Source organism: Mytilus californianus, unplaced genomic scaffold (genome assembly GCF_021869535.1).
Source record: "Mytilus californianus isolate M0D057914Y unplaced genomic scaffold, xbMytCali1.0.p SCAF_17, whole genome shotgun sequence".
NCBI lineage: Eukaryota > Metazoa > Mollusca > Bivalvia > Mytilida > Mytilidae > Mytilus > Mytilus californianus.
In genome coordinates, this window is record NW_026262659.1 from 391,649 (window position 1) to 405,161 (window position 13,513).

Here is a 13,513-nt window from a genome sequence, read left to right on the forward strand (position 1 = left end):
TTTCATTTACTTAGGTATTAAGATAGCGCTTTTACTTATGGCATCCATTGTCTCCGTATAAATCAGTTCACAAACTTGAACAAGCTGAGGTCTGCATCCCTGAATCTCCAGCAGAATTGTTGCTGTTGCAGGTACATGCCTTACCACATTATTCTTCTTAAATATGACATGTCACATATTGAGCACCTACATTTAATAAGCCACTGGGTGTTAAACAATGGTTGATGCATCAGTTCAACTCAATCTGCAGTGTTCTATGCTTTATTTCGCTTTGATTTACATAAATAAGTGCTATTGTGGAATACTGTGCTGTTGCACAATACTTAGTCAACCTGTTGTATATTTATAAGCTTCATAACGAGTGAGAATGGGATATCGCTTGATATCAACTGGAGTTATTCAATTTCAATATGATAATAAACGAGCCTTGTCCCATGGACAAAATGTACATCGTCATAAACTTTGAAAGTCATCAATGACATAACAAATAGCAAATGGAAAAAAAAAAACAATATATTATGAGAAAAAAAAATCCCTCCCTGACCCCCAAAAAAAACCAAAAAAACAAAATTGAAAAAATTTGAAATTTTTATAAATTTGTTGAAAATAGTATGACCCCCCCACCCCCCAAAAAAAATCCCCCACCCTCCAAATTTTTCTTTTTTTTAAATTTGAAAATTTCAAAAAATATGAAGCCACCAAAAAAATTGACATGATAGAACTTTTCGGTCGGTCGTATAAAAACATTACAGAGAAAATAATTTCGTTCTTTGCCAGATAATTGATGAAACAAGACTATACAAAATAAAAGTAGTGAATGAACATTGGGTTATTCCTCTTAGTATGAAAAAAATGTCAAAAGAAAAACTTTGGTTGTTCCCCTTGCATTCATTAGTTGTTTATAAACAAAAAAAATATATTACTGTTTTCTCAGGCGTGCATGAATATACAGTCAAATGTTTTGTTATATTTTGCTCTAATTGTAGATGACTGTTTAAAAAAACAAATTTCATTGGTTTATTTTGATATTTACAAAATTATGTAGAAAGGCTACCAAAAGGGATTTTTCCCCATCCCTAAAATCTGCTTAGCATGATACAGACCACTCTTGATACAGTTTAAACATGTTAAATGCTATTCATTCTGATTCCTTTAGGCCAAAAAAAATAATACATGTGTTTCCGCTAACCCTACCTACCCTTATTGTTAGTGCCTACCCTAACACTTTTTATGCCATTTTGGAACAAGCACTGTTAAAGCCAGACTGATTCCCTAGTAGTAACCAGCTAAAAAATGTTTGTAAAATAAAATGATATTGCCTACCTACCTACCCTATGTTTTTAGGCATTACAAAATTTAACAATCGCTCTTTCATACCAATCTTTCTCGCTCATATATTACTTTCATAACTTTAAAGTTCAAATTTACGACAAAAGTAACAGAACTCTTTAAGTTTAAGTAATGCTTTCAAATATGAGACCGGTTCTTGAGTTTTTTGGAAATGGGAAGAATTTCATTTTTATTGTCTTATGCATACAGTAACACTTTTCTGCAATCAAATATAATAAATTTGCAGGAAATTTGATGCTGCGTTGTAGTGTGATCAGTAATAAATATGATGGAAATTGTAAGCTCCTTTATGATGGTTACGAAAATTCCCTAAAAGAATGAAAACCTTTCTCCCATTCTAACACAAATCTTATGTCTTGAAGTTTGCTTCAGGAAAAATCCTGAAAGATATGAAAACTGGAAAGAAGATTTGTTTTTGTCATGTTAAAGATTTTTCAGAGCCATAGTATCTAAACTCTAACAGACCTTTCTACCATTTATACTCCCATACATCCAAAAAAAATTTCTTGTGTTTCCCCTAACCCTAACTACCTTCAAGATTTTTTGTTCATTTTTTGAAAAAGCACTCTTACAAAATGTCTTATAGATCCGTATTTTTTCACCACATTAACAGAAACAGGGGTATTATATTTTTTAGGCCTTATGAGCTCCTGAAGCTTATTGGTGCATTTTTGTTTTACTTATAATTTTTTTAAATGAGATATAGAACTTTGCCTTAACATTGTATGCTCCTTTCTGATGTTTTACAAAATATTCTGAAAAAACCAGAACCTTTCTTCCGTTCTATCACAAAATGTATAACTCTATGACCAGACTGGATCGCATGTCAAAATATGTGGGGGTACTAGCTGACATTCTGCAGCCCAGTTCTGATCATATATTTTGCAGGTGAACTAACTCGGAGCTTTGGGTTGGTAGAGCATTAGGTCCGGCTTCTTTTGGCAATACAGTTAATAGTCAATAAAACACTAAGTTGGATGTTCATATATTAATTATTCACACAGGTTATATATCATACATATTTACATAGCATGTATTTAACTTGAACAACTCTAAGTCACCATATTTAGATACAATCCTTAATCCTGTAAACTTCACATCTAAAGAGTTCATAGTAAAATCAATGTTTTTTTGCAATATCACTCTTTAGAACTTTCTTATTTGTCTCAGCCCTGAACTGCCCTTTTAAAAACAATCTTTCATTTTATATTATTAACAACCTAACCAATCAAAATACATAACTCCCAAAAAGGGGAGGGTTATTCTATTAAATTCACTTATTGAACTATATGTTCCCTTAGATACCATTTTATCACTTAACACTGTCAAACTAAAGGATTAATTATGTAAGAAATTATAACATCTGTCTATATCTTATCTAAAATAGGAAATGGCTTATTAGCTTACAAGTGCTAGTTCTTTGTTATTTGACTGATAATCAAATTCTTATTCATCTTCTAAAGGTGATAAAAACAATTTCACAAGTTTTCCTTGATCCTTAATCCAGTATTATTTATAATTGAATACCTAATTATGACATTTTTGATACATGTAATATTTGTAACAAGTTAATACTCAGTTTTGACATATGAATCTCAAGCCAAACAATTTAGCATTATAAACTTAGGGAAAATACAGGTTTATTAAATACAATCATATAAAATTATTGGCAATGAAAAATACATCAATTTTCATTGGTGATATATAACAGTAAATTTATTTCGCCATGCTGTTAATGATTTTGTATTGCCTGCGACATAAGTTGTAGAATGTTAGAAATAGGGATTACAATCCAAAGGCGGGTGACAGCGTAAACTATTTTTTTTTATTATATTTCAGAAGGTAGAAGACCTGATACCCTGTATGCAGATGCCATATGTTACAAATTTTCCGTCTATCATATAATGTCCGTTGTCCTTGACCTCATTTTCATGGTTCAGCTACTGCTAAAAAAATTATATGTTTCTCACTTATTATGAGCAATAGGATAACTTTATTTGGTATATGGGTTCCTTTCAAGGTCTTCCATCAGTACATGTCCGTCAGACATGGTTCACCTGACCTAGACCTCATTTTATAGATCAGTGTTTAAGTTTACGTGGTCAAGTCTATATCTCGGATACTATGAGCAACAGGTCAACTATAAATTGTGTATATGGAATGATTGTTACATGTACATGTCTGACTGGCAGGTGTTATCTGACCTTGACCTCATTTTCATGGTTTATTGGTCAATGTTATTTTTTTCTGATTTGGTCTCTTATTTAGATACCATAAGCAAAAGGCAAATTGTATTTGGTGTAAATAATAATTGCAAAGTGCAAATGTCTGTCTGGCAGGATTCATGTGACCTTGACTCATTTTCATGGTTCATTGGTAAATGTAAAGTTTTTCCTGTTTATGTTTGTCTTTCAGATACTGTAAGAAATAGGTCAAATATAATTGTTGTATGGAATGATTGCATGATGTACATGTTGTCTGGCATGGTTCATCTGACCTTGACCTAATTTTCTTGGATCATTGGTCAATGTTCAATTTACGCAATAAGGTCTGTTTCTTAGATACCATAAGCAATAGGTTAAGTATGTTTGGTGTATGGTATGGATTTAAGGTGCACATGACTGGCAGGGTTCATCTGACCTTGACCTCATTTACAATGGTCATTGATAATATCAATTTTATTTAGGTAAAGCAGCAGAGACATTTGAGTGTGTGAACTCTTGTTTAGTACCATAGTAGTATAGACCCAAACCAATCCTCCTACCATCAAGAGCATAAGTCTATTAATATAATTAAATCAAGGCTTCCAAAACGGTCATATATTCCGGACATTTGTATAATGTCCGGTAAAAGTCCGGCTGGGCAAAGCACGAAACGGTCATCTACTTTTTAGTTTTCAAGGCTTTCTTATGAGACAGTCATTTTAACATAATTAGCGATCTTTTTGACCCAACCTTTTGCCTTTAACAGCCACACATTTCCGGTCATAAAAGTGACATGATCATTAAGTACTATCAAAACAACCCCTACTTTAATACCTTTTCATTTTAATCAAGGCTAATTAGTTGTCGAACAGCTGAAATTTACCTGTTCAATTGACAGGTAAACTATTTTGAACCGGACATTGATCGGTCTATTCAAAGTTATTTTCTTATATTTCACCGGTTTGCATCTAATTAATTTAGTCAAAAAGATTTAAATTATTAGAAATACATTTACAAATATGATTTGATGAAAAAATGAAAAATCGTCAAAACCACGTTGTTTGAACCAATGACATGTCTCTGTTTGAACTAGTGCGCATGTGCGCAGGTGTGAAATTTAATTATGCATCCTAATTTCTTCAAACAATACTTAAAATGTCATTGATGCCTTTATCTCACGTTTATTTCGAATATTTTCTTGAAGAAATAACGTAGAATGAGCTACTTACACTCATTTATGCTTTGCAAATGTACACGGAATTTACGTATCTGTCTTTGGTCCATGTTTTACCATTGTCAAGACAACATCCGGTATTTTAAAAACGAAAGTAAAGTGTTTGACAACGTTATTTTGCACAAATAAAGAGTTTAAGGCAGATATAAGTACGCTAATGTTGCACACTTCGAATGATGCACTGCCAATTTAACAGTTTACGTCAGAACTTCGAATTTGAATCAAATAAAGTTTAAATTAAATAATATCGTTTTTTTTTAATGTCAATCATTGGGATGGCCAACTCGGCAACTGATTACCATAATTGCCTTTTGTTTATTTAGTCTTAAGAGATTAAAATTGGGATAGTATATAAAATGTCCGGCTGGCTAAAAATAATTTTGGAAGCCCTGAATTAAATACATTACAAATTGTTATGTAGCCCGTCGGAATTATTTTCCGTCTTCATATGTAATTTCCTGCTAATATGTCTAACATGTATCTTGATGAAATATTATTTTTTAAATGTTGTTAAATGAAAATATCACTTGATAAATTTTGTCTGCTTTTCTGGATTTAACTTCATTAGGAACTCTCAACATAATCGAAACCAAAAATTTGAAAACCAAGAAAGATAAGTTCCTTGAACATTTCAGGAGCTAAAAAGAATAGCCAAATCCATCTAAGGTCAACTTTTGTCTGAGTCTGTCCTTACTGTCTTACTGGATGGATCAGAAATGGTCATTTATTTAACTTATTTGAAACTGAGAAAATCATTTTCTATTACCTTAGTATATATAGCTATTTCATTATATATTTATATTAAAGCATGACATGAACTTTTATTTTAGTGATATTAAAAATAAGAAGCGAGAGAACTATTTAGATTGGCCTGATTATTTCATGTCAATTGCCTTTCTTTCTGCACAAAGAAGCAAAGATCCAAGAACCCAGGTAAGAGAGATTGACATGTATATATCAATGTTATGATTATATCTTGACCTCAAGAGTGATTCATGAGTATCAACTGGCAATACTGGCCTGATTATCAGCACTAATACTTTCTTTTGTTATGATTTGACATGCATCATCCTTAAATCAATAGGTTTAATATTGGCAATTCATACATTCCCCATTTCCATTCTCAATTTTATTATAGTGTTTTTTCTGAAACCAGTTCGACAGTTTCCACTAAATAAAATTAACTTGAACCAGCTTTATTGGTTTCCTTCATTATGACCGTAACTTCATGATATTGACCAAGAAAAATAAGACATGACACATAAAGTGTTTATACAATATGGTTTTCTCTTTTTCAGGTAGGGGCTTGTATTGTTAATGAAGAAAATAAAATTGTTGGAATTGGATATAATGGAATGCCAATTGGTTGTCATGACGATTTAATGCCATGGGGACGAGAACATTCAGACGTTTTACAAACAAAACAGCTTTATGGTATGATATCAGTTTTTACACCAGACAAAGTTTAGGGCAAATTACATTTTGTACAAACACTGTCCATGCAGCTGTATACATATATATATATATATATTCCGATAAACATAAAACAAGCTGTAACTTTATAGTTTTAAATTCATTTTTACATATGCTTTTTCTGTTTATTCATTTCGTAAACTAAAGTAATTCAACAGGTAACAGGGACATGTACATTCAAAAATTAGTTTTTTGTCGCATTTGCAGTTACTGGCGGTTTATTGGAATTTATGAAAAAAAAAACGGTTCAGTCCCAGTCTGATCATATTTGACTAGTTGATCATAATAGATAAAAATAGGGAGGTGTATTATTTGTATGGCATATTTGTAAAGCAAGCGGTCAGAGGTGAAAAGCTTCTTAATTTATTGCACACAATACAGTTTATATTTGAAAAAAAAAAGGGCAGAACGTTTTGGGAATCCTCAAAACATATGTTGGGTAAATAAATATTGCTCCCTTCTCCTCCAAAAAGTTTAAACTAATCATTCTGTGTTTATTTTCAGTTTGCCATGCAGAATTAAATGCTGTTTTGAACAAGAACTCGTCAGATGTAAAGAACTGTACAATATATGTTGCTTTGTTCCCATGTAACGAGTGTGCTAAAGTTGTTATACAGTCTGGTATCAAACAAGTCGTTTACTATTCAGATAAATATCACGATAAACCAGAATTTATTGCTTCAAGGAAAATGATGGACATGGCTGGAGTTAAATACAGGTAAATAAATGATGTACCTAGCTGAAGTTGGATAACAACCAATAATTATACCCCACGCAACGAGTTGCGGAGGGTATAATGTTTTTGACCCGTCCGTCTGTCAGTCCTGTTTCTTGTCATCGCAACTCCTCTCAAACCACACAACAGAATTTCACGAAACCTTTTTAGATAATAAGGACATACTATGTAGTTGTGCATATCGACAGGAAATTACGATTCAATTCTTTTTCTAGGAGTTACTCCCCTTAGAACTTATTTACTTTAATGTACTACTGCAACAGTTTGTTATCTCAACTCCTCTCAAACCACACAACAGAATTTCATGAAACTTTTTCAGATAATAAGGACATACTATGTAGATGTGCATGTTGACAGGAAATTACGATTCAATTTTTTTTCCAGGAGTTACACCCCTTTGAACTTATTTGCCCAATATACTACTGCAACCTTTTGTCATCGCAACTCCTCTCAAACCACACAACAGAATTTCATGAAACTGTGTAGATAATGAGGACATACTATGTAGATGTGCATATTGACAGGAAATTAGGATTAAATTTTTTTTCCAGGAGTTATGCCCCTTATAACTTATTTGCCCAATATACTACTGCAACCTTTTGTCATTGCAACTCCTCTCAAACCACACAACAGAATTTCATGAAACTGTGTAGATAATGAGGACATACTATGTAGATGTGCATATTGACAGGAAATTATGATTCAATTCTTTTTTCTGATACAATTTTTTTTTCTTACACTTATTTTATTTCTCCAATGACAATGTGGGGACATGGGGTATGTGAGCGCTCACTAAGGTTCTTTCATTTGAATAAGTAGCGTAACAAGAATATGTCATTGGAAACGGGCATGTGTGTGAGAAAAGTTCAGACATGTGAGAAAATGACAAAGTGTGTAAGAAAAATTCAGACATGTGAGAAAAGGGTAGATAAGTATGAGAGAGGACAGACGTGTGAGATAAATGCAGACGTGTGTGAGAAAAGAGCAGACAAGTGTGAGACGAGGACAGACAAGTGTGTGAGAAAAAGGATAGACGTGTGAGAAAAGGAAAATGTGTGTGTGAAGAGGACAGACTTGTGTGAGAAAATGTCATATGTGTGTGAGAGCACAGAGGTGTGAAAAGAGGCAAGATGTGTAAAAAGAGGACAGATGTTTGTGAGAAAAGGAAAATGTGTGCCTGAAGGGCACAGACATGTTAGAGAAAAGGAAAATGTGTGCCTGAAGGGCACAGACGTGTGTGAGAAGAGGACAGACATGTGTGAGAAAAGGAAAATGTGTGCCGAAAGAGGACAGACATGTGAGAAAATGGCAGATATGTGTGTGTGAGAAGAGGACAGACGTGTGAGGAAAGGAAATTGTGTGTGGGAAGAGGACAGACATGTTAGAAAAGGGCAGACATGTGTAAGAAAGGGGCAGACATGTGTTAGAAAAGGACAAATGTGTAAGAGGACAGACGTGTGGGAGAAGGACAGATATATGTGCAAGAAAGGACAAAAGTTAGTGAGAATAGGGCAGATATGTGTGTGATAGAGGACAGACGTGTGTGAGAAAAGGGCGGATATGTGTGTTAGAATATGACAGACAAGTGTGCGAAAAGAACAGATATGTGTGTGTGTGTGTGAAATTGACAAATGTGTGAGAAAATGACATATGTAGGCGTATGAAGTACTGACATGTTGTTTTTCATTTATTTCTGATGTCTCTTTATGAAATGTAATTTAAAAGGGTATTTTGGTGTATGATAATGAGACAGCAACCCAACAAAACAAAAAAAAGTAAGACATTTAGAGGTCAACATACCTCAATAATCAGTGCATACACAAAATATTAGGCTCTTAATCTGCCAGAAACTAAAAAGGGTATGAAAAAGTTAATAAACACTATCAAAGATTTGCCATAAAATATCAACTTCTCATATATAAAGACCAAAAAAAAAAATTTTTACACAAGACAATGTACATTTCGTGTTGTTTTTTTTTTGTTTTTTTTTCAGACAACATATCCCCAAGAGAACGCAGATTCTAATTGATTTCAGTGTAATTGAAAATATGACACAAGAAGTTAAAGATGTATTAAACAAGGAATCCGAGTAAGATACATTACTCAGCACATGGTGATAACATTGAAATAACACATGTTACAAGATTAATAAAAAGTCACTTTAATAACTTAATGATAGAACAATGTACAGTGGATTCATAAATATTAGTTGGATACCAATTTTCATTGGTAGGAAGAAACCATGAATTTAGATACTCTACACTATACAAATTTTTAACAACTTTGATGAGAGCAAATAATCAAACACTAAATTAGATGCTTTCAAAAAGGAAATTTTCTCCAACCAATTAAAATTGATTCCAAAGAAAATAAATGAAACCTAAGTACTTGATACCAGAGATTACAGATAAGTAGTAAATTATTGGAATAAATGACTGTCATAATTATTCTGATCAGTAAGATATCTTTTATGTATAAAAACAAGAGTCTTTGATTGAATTATATAGCATAATAAATATAGAATGTAAACAATTTGATATTTGTTTATACTTCATTTTTCTAAGCATAAACATCAAAATTTATATGTATTTGAAGTGAAACTATTAGGAAATGATTCCTTTTTCTGACAGATTATTACCCTTTTGTCCTTGGCATCTTGTCTATATTGTTGAGTAGTGCTTGCTTTAAAGCCACAATGTCAAATGATTTTTCACCACAAAATACTCTTACAATATTAAAGGAAAATGAGGTATGATTGCCATTGAGACAGTTAAACATCAGAGTCCAAAGAAAAGATAAGTTAATAATTATAGGTCATTGTAAGACCTTCAACAATGAGCAAAACCCATATTGTATAGTTGTCAATAAGAGGTCTAAGCATGACATAATTTAAAATGATTCAACAGAAAACAAAAGGCCTGATTTATACCTAAAAAAGGTGGCAAGCTTGGATGTTATTGTAAGGGGTCAACCCTCCCTTGACATTCGAAAGTGGAAATTCACAACACATGCAACATAAGAACAAACATTAAAAAAATCAGTTTGAAAAGATATGACATGTATGATCGTATGGAAAACAAAAGTATTGACATAATTTTGTACTTTAAACTTCATTTAAAATTTGAAAGGTTTGGATTGGTTTATGTCTCAAATGCGATAGAAGTCGCAAAATGTATACGTAGGGATTACTATCAGGCAGTGTAGACTATTTGTATAAAGCTTTATATTTCAGAGAGTACAATACATGGATGTTTCATACCTATTATCAGTTTCTGTCTGTCATATATGTCAATTGTTCTTGATCTCATTTTCACAGTTCCTTGCTAGGTCTAAATTTCCTTCAGACAGGGTTCACCTAACCTGACCTCATTTCATGGATCAGTGACCAAGGTTAAAGTTACATGATTAGGTCCATTTTTAAGATACTATAAGAAGTAGGTCAACTATATTTGGTGTAAGGAATGTCAGTCTGGCAGGTTTCATCTGAAATCAGTCTCATTATCATTGTTCATTGGTCAATGTTAAGTTTTTCTGGTTAAGTCTGTATCTCAGATACTATAAACAATAGGTCAACTATATTTGTTTCTCAGAATGATAACAAGGTGTACATGTCTGGCAGGGTTTATCTGACCTTGTTTGTATATGCTGCTGCTTTACAGTCATCTTTTAATAATATATACTGATATTACACAAAATGTAGACATTTATAGGATATAGTTGTATAAACACTCTTCCTACTCACAAAAGCAACAAACTAGTGACCCACTTTCTGTATCATTCGTCACTATATAATTAGGGCCCTGCGGAATGGTGGACGCGCTACAGTGATGATCAGATCAGTCTGTCCGTCCATCCGTAACAAATTGTGTCTGCTCTATATCTAGTGAACCGTTATGATTTCAAAGTTTATACTTGACATGTATATAAACCAACACCAGAGGGTGTGTCATAATGTATGTACAAATTCCTAGGTCAAAAGGTCAAGGTCAAAAACTTTGGTTTTAGTTGACAACCCCATGTCCTATGGTAAAGATCGTGTCTGCTCTATATCTTGAGAACTGTTATGATTTCAAAGTTTATACTTGACATGTATATAAACCAACACAAGAGGGTGTGTCATAATTTATGTACAACTTCCTAGGTCAAAGGTAAAGGTCATAAACTTTGGTTTCAGTTGACAACCCCATGTCCAATGATAAAGATTCAAATTTTTTACCACACATTATTCACAGCGGGCCCACAGAGATGGCTCCCATCTCAATGGTATCTAGTTTGATATTTGATAAATTCAGTAATATCGACTCCTTCCAGTTCAGTCATATCAGTTTCAAAGACCTTGTTGGTCAAAGTTTTCTAGGCTTCTATGAAAGGGAATGATTTTATATTTGGTTTGTAGATAATGTTGATTTCTAGGCTTCTATGAAAGGGAATGATTTTATATTTGGTTTGTAGATAATGTTGATTTCTAGGCTTCTATGAAAGGGAATGATTTTATATTTGGTTTGTAGATAATGTTGATTTGTAGGTTGTAAGCAATTTTTAGACCTGTTTGCAGAGTTTGAAATTTTACCACACTCACTGTACAGGGGAGAAAATTCCTTTACCAAAGACATGTTCATCAATGCACAGATGTAATGGGATCAGCATGTAGCTCAAACCAGTGTGTGTGGCCTTGCAAAGAAGGATGCAAGTTTTCAAACTGTGCTGGAGGATGAACAGCAAAAGTCCCTGTTCGTATACTTTGGGTTTTGTCAGCAAGATGTGTTTTCAACCCATGTTGGAGGCTTAACTCTGACCTTAAGGACGACCAATAGCAAAAGACTTACTGTCCTCATACTTTGGGTTTTGTCAGAAAGATGCGAGTTTTCAACCTATGTTGGAGGCTTAACTCTGACCTCAAGGATGACCAATAGCAATAGACTTACTGTTCTCATACTTTGTGTTTTGTCAGTATCTAGACTATGCAGTGAACTAACAATTCCGCTCAAACCAGTGCTAGGGGCCGTCTTAAAACTTGCAGTGTGGTGCGAGTTTTTTGCTCTTGTGTTGAAGGCCTCACTGTGACTTTTGAGATGTTGTTTCCTTGCTTTGTTTTTTTTGCTGTGCATATACTGATTTTGTGTCATGGATGGATACTAAATATCCTTTCTTTTCTATCATAAAATGTTCCACCAAAAAATTGTGTTTTGTCCCGTGAGAAGTCTTTGGTGATGTTTGTTGTCATATTTTTTTTTCTGTTATGGCCTATTTATAGTAACTTATCTTTATGTGTACTTATTTATAAGATTTCTTTGTCCATTATAGATTAATTAGTTCATATTACCCCTCAACTGAATCAGTCTTCAATGAACAGATGTTTATTGACATCTAGCAAGGAATTCACCTCAAGAGTTGCCAGGGTTGTTTTAACTTTCAGTTAGCTTTTGCTTGGCATTGAAAGCCTCACTGCGATTAAGAACATACAGGAACATGTTGTGCTAAGCATACCCCACCCGTAGTTCAAAATACCTGAAAACAAGAAGTCTGATAGATCCAATGAAGCACACACACGTTACAACTCCTTACCCTTCATCTGCTGAAATATGAAGTCATTCTGTTCTGCAGTATTGGAGAAAAAGTCGAACCAACTCAGCAATTTTTCCATTTGTAAAGGGGCATAACTCTAGAAAGGTTAAAGTGACGCCACCAAAATTCAAACTTGATCTGTGTTTTGTGGTAATAAGCATTGTGTGTAAGCTTCATAACATTTGGTTGAGGCAAGCTAAAGTTGGAGAACGGAAACCAACTTTGGGACATACAGACGGACAAGGGTAAAACTTAATGCCCCCTCCGCTACGGCGGGGGCATAAAAAGAGAGTTGACCTTTGAATTAAGATTCAAAATGGACAATACTTACAGCATGACAAAAGGAGGGTGACCTCCTAGACAGGTTTTAGCTTAATTGAGGTCACTTTTATATCAGATTTGATAATTTGAAGTCCTTTCAACATATAGTTGTTATCTGACAGATCTGAACATTGTTCATACCTTACAACTCATCACTACCCATACAATATTTCATCAAATATGAAGTCATTCTGTGAAGAGTGTGAAAAAAAATATTTTGGTTAAACGATCAAACTGACAAGGTGATAGCAATATAGCCCCATCCTGCAAGCTATGTGTAGAAGATGTCAGAGATAAAACTAGCAATAGCTCACAAGGACCTTCAGAGATAATATTAAGATAATAAGACTAACTTTTTTTTCAATTTTAATGTCTCATTTTAAGACATTATCAATGATCACTACAAAAATGAAACAAAACTCAATAAATCATGATAGTTATAAACAGATCATGAATGTTATACAGAGATAATACAAAGTAGTTCACTCGAGTGCATTAGTTCATTACATAATTACTATAACCCAGAATATAACATCAATATAATAATCGTCTGACAGACTGCTTCATATTCATCTAATGTAACACTATTTGTAATGGTTATTTTCATTGGATAATGTCACAAATATTAGA

At 33.3% G+C, this 13,513-nt stretch overlaps 1 protein-coding gene across 1 annotated transcript; it reads left to right on the forward strand.

Annotated features, from left to right (window-relative positions):
* Positions 1-5,624: 5,624 nt before the first annotated feature.
* On the forward strand, positions 5,625-9,529 carry LOC127726192 (deoxycytidylate deaminase-like). Its single transcript, XM_052233476.1, has 4 exons — positions 5,625-5,721; positions 6,087-6,222; positions 6,766-6,979; positions 8,991-9,529. Exons 1-4 carry the CDS (start codon positions 5,671-5,673, stop codon positions 9,088-9,090), a joined length of 501 nt encoding a protein of 166 aa, XP_052089436.1. The 5' UTR covers positions 5,625-5,670; the 3' UTR covers positions 9,091-9,529.
* The last annotated feature ends 3,984 nt before the right edge of the window (positions 9,530-13,513 follow it).

Excerpts from the sequence above, each read along its gene's own strand:
- LOC127726192 (XM_052233476.1), top strand. The coding sequence starts at position 5,671 with ATGTCAATTGCCTTTCTTTCTGCACAAAGAAGCAAAGATCCAAGAACC. Across the intron at positions 5,722-6,086 it reads GCAAAGATCCAAGAACCCAG|GTAGGGGCTTGTATTGTTAA; the intron begins GTAAGAGAGATT and ends TCTCTTTTTCAG. Across the intron at positions 6,980-8,990 it reads ATGGCTGGAGTTAAATACAG|ACAACATATCCCCAAGAGAA; the intron begins GTAAATAAATGA and ends TTTTTTTTTCAG.